Here is an 11,653-nt window from a genome sequence, read left to right as displayed (position 1 = left end):
GATTCGAGCAGGGAGCCGAGGAGAGGGGCTCAACCCCACTGTGGGTGTTTATCCCAGGACAACCACGCACAAAACCAGCCACAGCTTACAGCTCGAGGAGCACTTTAAACACGCACTTCAAGAAGCAATTTAAATTTACAAAGGCCCGGGGACAACCCCTGGGCTCATCCCAAATTCCCGGCGGGTTTGGGGCCGCCCCTCAGTGGGTCAGGGACTTCCTGCCCTTGAGCATCCTGCGCAGGATGACGGCGATGCCGCCGGGGGTGCTGATCCTGCGGGTCCAGCCGTGCGTCTTCTTGCGCTTCCAGTTGTTGGGCTGGTACTCGTTGCCTCGGGCTTTGCCGCGGAGCTGCTGGAAGGTCCAGGGAGGGCGGCAGAGGCCGGGGGGGCGGCCGGGCAGGAGCTCCGGGCGGTTCGCGAGGAGCGGGAAGGGGCGCTGGAGCAGGGAAAAACTGGAGGGGAAAGGGAGGAAAGTAGAAGAGTGATGGTTAGGGTTGGAGAGCTGCAGAGAGCCAGAAGGTCCCCCCCGAGCCTCCTTTTCTCCAGGCTGAGCCACCGCCTCCCCTCAGCTCCCTCAGCCGCTCCTGCTGCTCCACACCCTTCCCCAGCTCGCCCAGCCGCTCCCCATCAGCTTTAACCCGCTCTCCCGTCGCTGTCCTGCCGCTCTCCCGGGGGTTTCCCCCCCGTTCTCCCCCTCCCCCGGGCAGCGGCACCGTCGGTACCTGCGGCCCCACACGGGACCCAGCGCCGCCATCGCGCCCCGCCCGCCAACAACGCCACTGCCCATTGGCTCCTCCAGCCGGCCAATCGCAGCCCGCTTTGCGCCGTAAGGGCTGCTGGGCGTTGTAGTCCCCGGGGAGCTCGCACCGCTGTTTCCATGGCAACGGCCCCACTGCGGCCTGGTCGCCACGGGGGCACATCGGCCCCCTGATTGTCCCCCCGGGTTGTCCCCAGCGCTGTCACGACGTGCAGCGCAATACACAGGCACTGGGGAGACCCTTCTAGTGCCTAAAGGGGCTCCAGGAGAGCTGGAGAGGGACTTGGGACAAGGATTGGACAGGACACAGGGAATGGCTTCCCACTGGCAGAGGGCAGGGCTGAATGGGATATTGGAAAGGAACTCTTGGTTATGAGGGTGGGGAGGCCCTGGCACAGGTTGCCCAGAGAAGCTGTGGCTGCCCCAGCCCTGGGAGTGTCCAAGGCCGTGTTGGAGCAACCTGGGATAGTGGAAGGTGTCCCTGCCCATGGCAGGGGTGGCACTGGATGGGCTTTAAGGTTCCTTCCAACCCAAACCATTCTGGGATTCTGTGACTGCTTTTCTGAGCCTATCCCAGCTGTATCCCAAGAGCAGGCCCAGCTCTGGGATTTCCCCCTCCTGGACTTTGTGTCCCAGCAGAAATCAGCCCGTCAGAGTGAGGGGATGCCACTCAGCCATCCCAAAACGTGAAAACAAACCAAAAACCATCCCTGATCTCACGCGTGTCCTCCTCTCCCAGCCCAGAGGGTTTTTGGTGCTCAGACACCGGTGCTGAGCCCCGACACGCTCATGCCCCTGCCGTGCCCATGGCACTGTCACACTCGTGGCCTCTGGGAAGCCACAACCACCAGAATGTTCGGAAAAGCAGCTAAAAAGGGACCTCTGTCCCTCATCCCACTGGAAGAGCCAAACCCCTGGCCCTCTCATCCCTGTCCAGCCCCCCCTCCTTGTCTGGCCCCCCATCCCTGTCCCCCCATCCCTGTCCCCCCATCCCTGCCGGTCCCCCCTGGGCGGGCGCAGGGCACGGCTGTGAGTGGCAGATCCCCATGTCCATCACACGCAGATCCCTCCTCCTTAGGAGGGATTTCAGGGGCTTTCCATGGCTACAGCCTCCAAGGACAAACAGCCCCCCCTAAGCCCCCGAGCCCCGGCCACGAAGCTGCCGGTGGGGAAAAGATGGAAGGAGAGGTTTTGGTGGGCAGCAGGTGAGCGGAGCTGAAGGAATCACCCCATCCCGCCCTCCAGACAGCCCCCAAAAAATTGGATTTAGAGGGTTTGGAGGAGCTGCACAGCCGAGCGGCGCTGGCAGCCCGCTCCCACCGCCTCGGGCATCGCCTCCTCTCCCTCTCCTTCGGCCTCCTGCGGGATTTAAACCTTTTATTCGCCGCCTCGACCTCTGACAACCCTCGGCAATAAATGAGGTGAGCGGCCCCTTGTCCCTCTCTGTGGTGATGGAGGGCACGTCCTGATGGGGAGGGGAGGGAGGAAGGGGCTCTGCTGGGGGAGGGGGAGCAAAATGGCCAAAAAATGTGGGGTTTTTTCCAATGGGAAGGGACCTGAGAGGCACTTGGGTTGCAGGGAGCTGGCAGCTCCTCTGGATTGCGGGGAGAGAGGGGAGCCACAGCATCTCCTGTGCTTCAATAACCTGGCTCTGTTCGGCACGACTGGAGCGGGGGGTTATCCTGGAAATCCAACTTAAGGAAGGGCTCCCACCGTGATGCAACGGCACTGAAGGATTGCTGGCTCTGCCCCAGGCCCCGCTGGTGCTGCGTGCGTGTCGAACCTGCCCGGAATTTCGGCTGGGGAGCCAGGGGGCACCTGCCTCCAGTGCCTCCTTCCCGAGCCTCCTTCCATGGTTCCTCCCAGCCTGCCACCCGAGGGATCCATCCAGCCCCGCTGCAGCTCTGCGGCAGGAGCTGGAGCCATCCCGGCAAATCCCGGCGGGATTTAGGTGGCACGGCAGGTCAGGCACGGGTTACTCCACTGGGCGGAATCTTTTGTGTCTCAAGGTCTTCGTCCTTCCCAAAGAGAGCAGGGAGAGGAGGCGACCGGTGCTGTGCCTTAGGAATGTGTCCTTTCCCTGCTCTCCTTTCCCTGCTCCCCTTTCCCAGCCCTGTGCCTTAGGGATGTGCCCTTTCCCTTCCCTTTGCCTTACGGATATTTCCCCTTTTCCTGCCCTGTTCCTGATGGATGTTCCCATTTCCCTGATGGATGGTCCCCTTTTCCAGCTCCCTTCTACCTCCCTGTGCCTCATGGACACTCTCCCTTCCCTCACAAGCCATTCCTTGACTGAACACGGTTTATCCACATCCCATGGGATCCTCGGGGCAGTTCCAGGACCAGTCCATCCCCCTCTCCAGCTGCATCCCTGAGGATTTCAAGGCTGGCTCCATGGCTGGCTGTTTGTCCCCCTGTTAAACCCTTCCAGACCCCTGGCAACACTCCTATAATTATATCCGGACAGGGAAGCCAGGCCTGGAAGAACAAATCCAGCTGAAGTGGGTTTTCCCATTTTTGCCAGGGGGAGTTTTACTTTCCAGGACCAGGATTAGGCAGCCCAAGGATTTTTCTTGCCTTTCTCTGCGCTCGGCGCTTAAAAAAACCTGCTCTGATGCGTTTGGTGCTGCAGATTCTGCACTTTGCTGAGAGGGAAGGACTGGGAGAGGGTGGGAAGAGCAGGATAACATTTGCCCATTCCTCAGGAGGGTCGTGTGTCATCATTAACACCCGGCAGCCCCGGGGGGAAGGGATCAGAGCCCAACAAATTGCTCTGGCAGGTGGGATTGGGGCTGCAGCACAGCTCCTGCTCCTCTCTGGAGCTTCAGGAATCAGCAGATTCCAAGCCCCTGCTACTCCCTGAGAGGATGCAGGGCTCTGGGTTGGGAGGGGATGGGGGTGCTGAGGGGATTTTGGGGACGTTCAAGGCCATTGCTTCCAGCACCAGCTCCCACTGTCCCCGTGGGAAACGCTGCTCTTGGTTTGTTTATTGGGATGAAATGTTTCCCAGGACTTCTCTTGGCAGGGGTGAGTGGTCACCCCGAGGAGGAGGAGGAGGAAATTTTGGTCACTCCCAGCCCACTGGATCTTTGGGATATTGGCTGCCCCCAGTGGTCTGTGCAGGGACAGGGCCCAGGGAGGCAGGAGCTGTTTGGGGCAGGGTGACCTTCTTCCCTGCTGGAATGGCAATGGAAGAGCCAGCTTGGCTGGTCCATCCTGTGTGTGACCTCGGTGTGGTGACACAGGAATGGGCACTGCCCTGATACACCACGGGCTCAGTGTCAGCCCCATGACCCCAGTGCCAGCCCCATGGGCCCAGGATTAGCCCCACATCCCCTGTGTCACCCCCTGGACCCCCACGGACCCCACAGACACTGCTGTGCCAGCCCCACAGACTCTGTGTCATTTCCCTGTCCCCTGTGTCACTCCCATGTCCCCTGTGCCATCCCCACACCCCTGTGCCAGCCCCACACCCCTGTGCCAGCCCTGTGTCCCCGCCTGTCACGTTCCCCCCTCAGCCTCTCCTCCCTCCTGGCTGCCACATCCCATCCCATCTCATCCCACATTTCCCCAGCCGTGCCGGGGCCCTCCCCGCTGTATCAAACCCCAGGCTCTGCAGCCCCGAAGTAGGTCAGGAAGTTGTTTTTCCCCAGCCAGGTTATTCCTCCCACCCAGGGAACTCTGCACGGATGCTCCAGGACCAGGGCTAGGATTGAATCCCGGGATCCTTCCCCTGCATCCCTCGGACCTCCCATCCCTGCTGGGAGCTGTTTCCTGAGGGAAGGTGGGATTTTTTGGGGGTGGGGGGAGGACCACGATGTGGGTACGACCTCGGGGCGACTCCACCGCCTTCCCAAGCCCTCGGGACAGGGATGGGAGGGATCCGACGGCAGGATCCCGCCGCGCCTGACTCATTGTTGTGCCTGGCCTTATGTAACCGGTGCCGAAATCCCTCTCCCGGCCGGGAGCGGCGGTGGAGGGAGCCGGGATGGGGGGGGAAAGCAGCTCGTCGCCATGGTTACCCGCATCCTTGCAAAGTTCCTCGCATCCATCTGCTTTCATTTCCAGCCCCTTTCATCTCTCCCAGGGAACATCCCTGGATGTTTCTGGCTGCCTGAGCGGCGGCAGACGGAGCGCTGGGTTAGAGGAGGTGTGTGGGAGGTGGGAGACGGGAACCGTTCGCTTCCCAGCCCCAAAACAAGGCTTGACACAGGGCTGCTTTACCTCCAGTTCCCGTGGAACGCCCCCGACTGGGATGTGCTCCATGTTATCCCTGGAAGTGTGCAGGAGGAGTGTGGATGTGGCACTTGGGGACAGCACGGTTCAACAGCATGGTTGGATTCCATGATCTCAGAGGGCTTTTCCAACCTCAGTGATCCCACAGTTCAATGATTTGTTTGCTCAGAGGCCCATCTGGGACGGCCACATCCTGGACCACGATCTCCAGCCTGGGCATATCCAAGTGGATACAGCCCTTGGAGTGGGATCCCCCTCTCGCAGAGGGGTCCAGGCTCCTGCCCAGCGCCGGCAATGCCAGAGGGCAGCTCCAAGGCCTGAGCCCCTGGATGTGCCTGCAGAGCTCCTCTGCCAGAGCCTTCCAGCAGATCAATTCTGGGAATGAGCAGGAGGGACTAATTGAGTTAATCCCGAGGAGTTAATCAATGTCGGGGCGGGCTGGCCAGGACTCCTGTTTATAATCCACACCGACATCCTCGGGACCTTGTGGAACGGAGGCTCAGTGCCAGGGCAGGCTTGGTGGGAATCAGAGGCGGGATCACATCCTGGCTCCATGGGCTGAGACCCGGAGCTGTGCAGGATGCAGGGCCTCAGGGGCTGCCTCAGTTCCCATCTCCCTGTTTTCTGCCCATCCCATCCCTCTGGTCAGCACTCCCAGCTCAGAGCTGAGGGACCAAGAGCCTCCCAAGGCTGGCAGGGAGCATGGACAGAGCCTTGGTGTGTCCATGGCGGTGCAAGGGCAGCGGGGCCTCCTCCAGCCGGGGCTCCAGCCAGGCTGGTGCCACTTCCTCGGGCCCAGCTCCCAGCTGGAAGTGCAGCTCCTGCCAGCCAGCTCTGGATTTGGCTTTTCCTTCCCAGGGCTCCGAGACCTCCAAGCTCAGCAGCTTGGATGGGTCCATCCCCGGAGCACCCAGGGAACCGGAGAGCTCCACGGATGGGTTTGGATCCGGAAAGAAACGATTGATCCCAGCCCAGACGTGCCAGGGGAGCCCCAAAGGAGGAGGAGCCCCTGGGCCCAGCTCTGCTCATTCCCAATCCCCACATCCAGCACCCAGACCCTCGGTGGTGCCTGGGAGGGAGTCAGGACACTGTGCCCGACTGAGCTGGGTGAGAATCAAACCTTGGCTGCTGTTCCTGGAGCTGGCAGCACTCCCTGGATAAACCACTCTGGCCTTGCCAAGGGAACTGTTACCAGGATGGCCTGCCTGGAGCAAACAGGCTGGTTTTCCTGGGAAAACCATCCAGCAGCGTGTTGTGCTGGGGCTGGAGCACCTGGGAGCCTGTCTGGGCCCTGGGAGTGCACTGGGTGTGCTTGGATCCCTGGGGGTCGCTGAGGAGGGCCTGGTGTTGGCTTTCCCAGGTGGAATGAGTGTTAAAATCCATGGAGAGGGACCCCTGCACTCCCAGCCTACCTCCAGCCTGGTTTTCCTTGGCATGATCTGCCAGCCCAGTGCTTGTAAACCTGTCAGGCTGCTCAGGGGAGCTGAGGGGCTGCTCCTTCCTGAAGGATCACTGGGATCCATCCATTGGATTCCTGGATGGTAACACGCCTCTCCTTCCCCAAGGGGGTCACAGTGCCCCCTCCAGCAGGCCCAGCCCTTTGCGCAGCTCCTGCTCCACTTTTTGCCCGTTGGCATCAATAATTCACCGTGTTTTGCCTCATCAATAATGAACACCCTCCCTGCTGCCATCCAGGGACCTTCCAGCCCCTCTGGCACCGCCGGGCTCCAGGCCTGGCATCGGTGTCCCCGCTTCCAACCAGCCTCGGTGGTCCCCCCCCCATCTGCAACCTCTCCCAAAGCCAAGGAACGAGCTCTGGGGACATCAAGGACAGTGTCACAGCCCCCCCAGACCACTGGGGAGGTGGGAGGGGTTCCCCCCCTGCTCCTTCTCTTGCTGTGTTATTTTCAGCCGTGGTTTGTGGAGTGATTTTAATTAAATCCTTCATCTCCCGTCCCTGTCATTCCCACCTCGCTGCTGGAGCAGCTCTAGTTTAAGCTTGATATGTGTGTATATATATATTTAATTGGTATAAATAATGCATTCCCAGTGCTGGCTCTTCCCTTCGCTCCATATTTGGTGCTACAAAGGGAATTTTTTGTCTTGAACAGGCTTTTCTTTGTGTGTTTCTCCCCTCGGTCAGAGCAGGTCCCTCCTCGGAGGGCTGAGATCGCGTGACGGGGGCTGTGGGTGACCAGGACATGGCCTGGACAAAGCAGGACAGGGAATGCCGGGTCCCTCTGGGATCTGACCCCTCAGCCCACGTGCAGGAGGCTGAGCAGGGCTGTGATTTTGGGGGAGCATCACTATCACCCTAAAGGCATCCCCAGGGGCACATGCTGTGCCACCATGGCTTCTGCCAGGGCTGGCAGTGAGGGAGGGGGGACAGGGCCATCACTGCTCTCCTGTGCCCCAGCCAGGGCCCTGTGGGTGCTGGGGCTGCTGCCTAACCCCCCTTTTCCCCTCTCTGCAGGGAGCATAATGCTGAACAGCATCACCGATGGGCTCCTGTGCTGCCTCATGGGCAAATCCACCAACGCCGTGGGGCCGCTGGACAGCGTTGAGTCCAGCAACGGCTACAGCTTCGTGGAGGTGAAGCCAGGCCGGATCCTGCGGGTCCGGCACAGCGCTCCCAGCCGCCTGGCCCCGGAGGAGCCCGAGGAGGCGCAGCCCGGGGCGCCGGAGCGGGGGGTGGTTCACTGCAAGCGCAGGATCACCCTGTACCGCAACGGGCAGCTGGTGATCGAGAACCTGGGCGACGCCGTGCGCTCCGAGATCCTGCAGTGCCAGGGCGGCGCGGCCGAGCCCGGCGGCACCGTGGAGCTGGAGCTGCCCGAGGCTCCCGCCCAGGCTCCCGCCGGCACGCCGGGCTGCGGCACCCGCGACGCCGCGCCCGCCAAGCGCCGCAAGCGCAGGCCCAAGAAGGTGGTGAACATCGACTGCAAGAAGCAGATCACGAGCTGCAAGGGGACGCACAGCGACGTGGTGCTCTTCTTCATCCACGGCGTGGGCGGCTCCCTGGACATCTGGAAGGAGCAGCTGGACTTCTTTACCAAGCTGGGCTACGAGGTGGTGGCCCCGGACCTGGCGGGCCACGGCTGCAGCTCGGCCCCCCAGATCGCCGCCGCCTACACCTTCTACGCCCTGGCCGAGGACATGAGGGCCGTGTTCAAGCGCTACGCCAAGAAGAGGAACATCCTGATAGGACATTCCTATGGGTAAGGGGCCCGGAGAACGGATGGGTCCACCTCCCTCACCCCCCCAGCCCCCTCCTTGGCAGCGAACACCCAACAAATCCTGCGCCTCGGGGGCGTGGGGGTTCCTGCTCTGGGTTTATCCCTTGGCTCTGATCTCCTACATCCTCCTGGGGGGTGTCCCTGGGCCCAGCTAATCCCAGAGCCCAGCCTCTGGTGGGGAAGCTGGCAGAGCACGGCCTATAAATAGGGTAAGCCCAAGAAAGTCAATTAGACAGAGACTAAGCAGTGCCTGGGAGGAGAGAGAGCTGGAGCCGGCTTGGAGACGGCCAGGATTAGACCAGGACAAGGCTGGGTCAGGCTGGCGGGCACCCAAGTGGGTCCCAGCACCCTGCTCTGCTCTGGGCAGGAGTGAAACTTCCAGCTCAGCCCCTCTGCTGGGGGAATTTGTGTCCCCTGCCCCAGAAAGGGGGAGCACAGGTCAAACAAAGGGGGATAGCCATGGATCCTCGGGATCACAGAACCCTGGAATGCTTTTGGTGGGAAGGGACCTTAAAAGTCCATCCAGTTCCCCCCCTGCCGTGGGCAGGGACACCTTCCACTATCCCAGGTTGCTCCAACCTGGCCTTGGACACTCCCAGGGATGGGGCAGCCACAGCTCCTCTGGGCAGCCTGTGCCAGGGCCCCCCCACCCCGGGGGTCAGGGCGTGGTCCCCATGTCCGTCTGTCCCCACAGGGTGTCCTTCTGCACCTTCCTCGCCCACGAGTACCCAGAGCTGGTCCATAAGGTGATCATGATCAACGGCGGGGGCCCCACGGCGCTGGAGCCCAGCCTGTGCTCCATCTTCAACATGCCCACGTGTGTCCTGCACTGCCTGTCCCCCTGCCTGGCCTGGAGCTTCCTCAAGTGAGTGGCCATGCTGGTGACGGGCAGGGCTGGGGCGGGGACACCTCCTCCTTCCCCCCACTGTGCCCCCGAGGCCGGGCTGACCCTCGGCTCCCTCCTGCAGGGCCGGCTTTGCCCGCCAAGGTGCCAAAGAGAAGCAGCTGCTGAAGGAAGGCAACGCCTTCAACGTCTCGTCCTTCGTGCTGCGGGCCATGATGAGCGGGCAGTACTGGCCCGAGGGGGACGAGGTGTACCACGCTGAGCTGGCCGTGCCCGTGCTCCTGGTCCATGGCATGCACGACAAGTTTGTCCCAGTGGAAGAGGACCAGAGGATGGCCGAGGTACGGGGCGGGGTGAGAGGCTGCGCTCGACCTCAGAGGTCTTTTCCAACCCCATCAATTCTGTGAATGGGGTTGGGGGTGGATGGCCCAGGGGGGCTCCTTCCAGCGCTGACCCTGTGCCACCACCCCCTCCCCTCCCTGCAGATCCTGCTGATCGCCTTCCTGAAGGTGATCGACGAGGGCAGCCACATGGTGATGATGGAGTGCCCCGAAACGGTGAACACGCTGCTCCACGAGTTCGTCCTGTGGGAGCCCGAGACGCCAGCTGGGGACGGGCACGGGGAGAAGAAATAAGGCAGCGGGACACGGAGACCGGGCTGCTCCCATGGGAGAGATGATTCGGAGCGCAGAGGGCTTTGGGAGAGCGGAGGGGCTCCGGGGGCTGCCCTCGTCGGGAGCGCAGCCCGTTTGGTTTCCCGGCCATGCCAGAGGCTGGAGGGGGAGCAGGGAGGCTCCCCCAGGGCAGGGAGTGCAGGGCCGGCAGCGGCAACACGGCAGACCTGGTCCCCACCCCCGCGGGGACGGCGCCGGAGCGTCTTCATCCTGTTCCTTTGTAGTGTTATTTTCCTCACGCAGCAACACCTCCGGGGACCGCTCCCACCTGCGGCGAAACGGGAAGGACTCGCAGGGGCTCCAGGAGGGCCGGAGGAGCTGAGCTGGGATTGCTTTAGAGGGGAAGCCAAAGGCTCTTGGGCCTCATCAGCGGGATTTGCCTCTCGAGCCAGCCGGGAGGACGGGACAGCCACGTGGCAGCTTCGAGGGGCTCCTCGTGCACGGCAGCAGCTCCTGCACAGAGGATGAGGAGGTGTCGTGTCCTGCCCCCATGGGCACGGCCAGGACCGCGGTGGGACTGGCCTGGCTGTGGCAGGGCCGAGCCTGAGCTCTGCCACGTCCCCCCCCGGTCCCCTCTCCATCGCTTTAGGTACCGCAGTGCTTCCGCAGCCCCCGCTCCCCCTCCCGCTGCCGCAGCCCCCCGGAGCTGCCCCCACCCCCGTCCCGAGCCAGCCGCCCTGCCCAGCCCCTCCACGGCTCCGGGACCCACCACAAACTGCCCCGGGATCACAGCCGTGCCTCGAGCAGCAGGGGAGCAGCAATACCCCCGTACCGTGGCCGCCGTGTCTGTCCTTCCCGACGGCTCCCAGACGGATCCGCAGGGTCTCGGAGCAACACGGGAGCGGGGAAGAGAACCAGGACCACCTGATCACAACAGACACCGTCACTGACACTGTTCTGTACATAAACCATCACCTCCCACCCTGTGCTTCCCACCCCGCTGCCGGGAGCTGGGCAGGGCTGAGGAGGTACCCGGGAAGTGCCATCCCAGCTTCCTGGGGCTCCCAGAAATCCGGGAGGATGCTGTGCCCGGGAGGCAGGCCCAGCCTCCCCCTGCCCTGCTCCTGCTTTGTTTGCCCCTCACTCCCCCCATCTAAACCAAAGAAACGACGAGTCCCACGGAAACCTCACCCTCGGCCCCCACCCCACCCAAACCCTGTGCCCTGAACGGGGCTGGCACTGCACCAAGGCACCCCTGGGGGGGCTCAGGGGGGTCCTCCTGGACAGGGCCACTCCCACCAGAGCTGGGATCACCCTGCAATGCACCTTCCCCAGGGCTGAGCCCACCTTTGTCCCCAGAGTGAGGGATGTGGAAGAGGAAGGGTCCACCAGGCCCCGAGTGACGCGTCCCCTGTGCCCCCTCTGCCAGTGCCTGCCCTTGCCACTGCTGTCTCATAATGAGAATTTTAAGCCCCCTGGGTTCAGATCATCTCCCTCTACCCCCTCCCACCCCATGCTGCCCAGGGAGACCCCCCCACCCCCAAGCACACCCAGGGGCTGCAGAGGGTGCCCAAAAACACCACCAAACGTCCCCCCAGACACGGCTCTGCCCCCGCCGTGCCCCTCTTCCCCAGCCAGCCAGGGGTCACGGCTCTGCCAGCTCTGTCCCCACATTTGCTTGTGCTAAAGCCGAGGCAAACGCACATGGAACCCGCAGCCACCGCCGCGTTAGTGCCATTCCACAGTAAAGCCGTGCTATAGCCCAGCCGTGTCCGACTGCCTGCTGGGGAGAGGGGTGGGGTGCCCTTCTGCTTGTCCCCCTGCACTGGTTGTGCCCCAGGAGCACGGCAGAGCAGGGATGGGAAGCCAGGAATCTCCCACAGCTTGGAATTCTTAAGGCAAACCCATCCCCGCAGTGATTTATTGGCCACCCGGTGGCGGGAAGCAGAGAAACAGAAACAACCTTCAC

The 11,653-nt window shown here is 62.7% G+C and overlaps 2 protein-coding genes across 2 annotated transcripts; one reads left to right on the top strand and one right to left on the bottom strand.

The window, feature by feature from the left end:
* Positions 1-85: 85 nt before the first annotated feature.
* Positions 86-787, bottom strand: MRPL34 (mitochondrial ribosomal protein L34). Its single transcript, XM_050321163.1, has 2 exons — positions 723-787; positions 86-452 (listed from the first exon to the last, which is right to left on the bottom strand). The coding sequence occupies exons 1-2, from the start codon at positions 785-787 to the stop codon at positions 200-202; spliced, it is 318 nt and encodes a 105-aa protein (XP_050177120.1). The 3' UTR covers positions 86-199.
* Positions 788-1,830: 1,043 nt separating this feature from the next.
* Positions 1,831-11,449, top strand: ABHD8 (abhydrolase domain containing 8). Its single transcript, XM_050321264.1, has 5 exons — positions 1,831-2,178; positions 7,464-8,208; positions 8,921-9,091; positions 9,195-9,411; positions 9,556-11,449. The coding sequence occupies exons 2-5, from the start codon at positions 7,472-7,474 to the stop codon at positions 9,703-9,705; spliced, it is 1,275 nt and encodes a 424-aa protein (XP_050177221.1). The 5' UTR covers positions 1,831-2,178; positions 7,464-7,471; the 3' UTR covers positions 9,706-11,449.
* Positions 11,450-11,653: the final 204 nt, after the last annotated feature.

The sequence above is a fragment of the Myiozetetes cayanensis genome, unplaced genomic scaffold (genome assembly GCF_022539395.1).
Source record: "Myiozetetes cayanensis isolate MyiCay16 unplaced genomic scaffold, myiCay2020 scf26, whole genome shotgun sequence".
Taxonomy (NCBI): domain Eukaryota; kingdom Metazoa; phylum Chordata; class Aves; order Passeriformes; family Tyrannidae; genus Myiozetetes; species Myiozetetes cayanensis.
The sequence above is the reverse complement of the archived record's forward strand: the minus strand, read 5'-3'. Positions and strand labels throughout refer to the sequence as shown.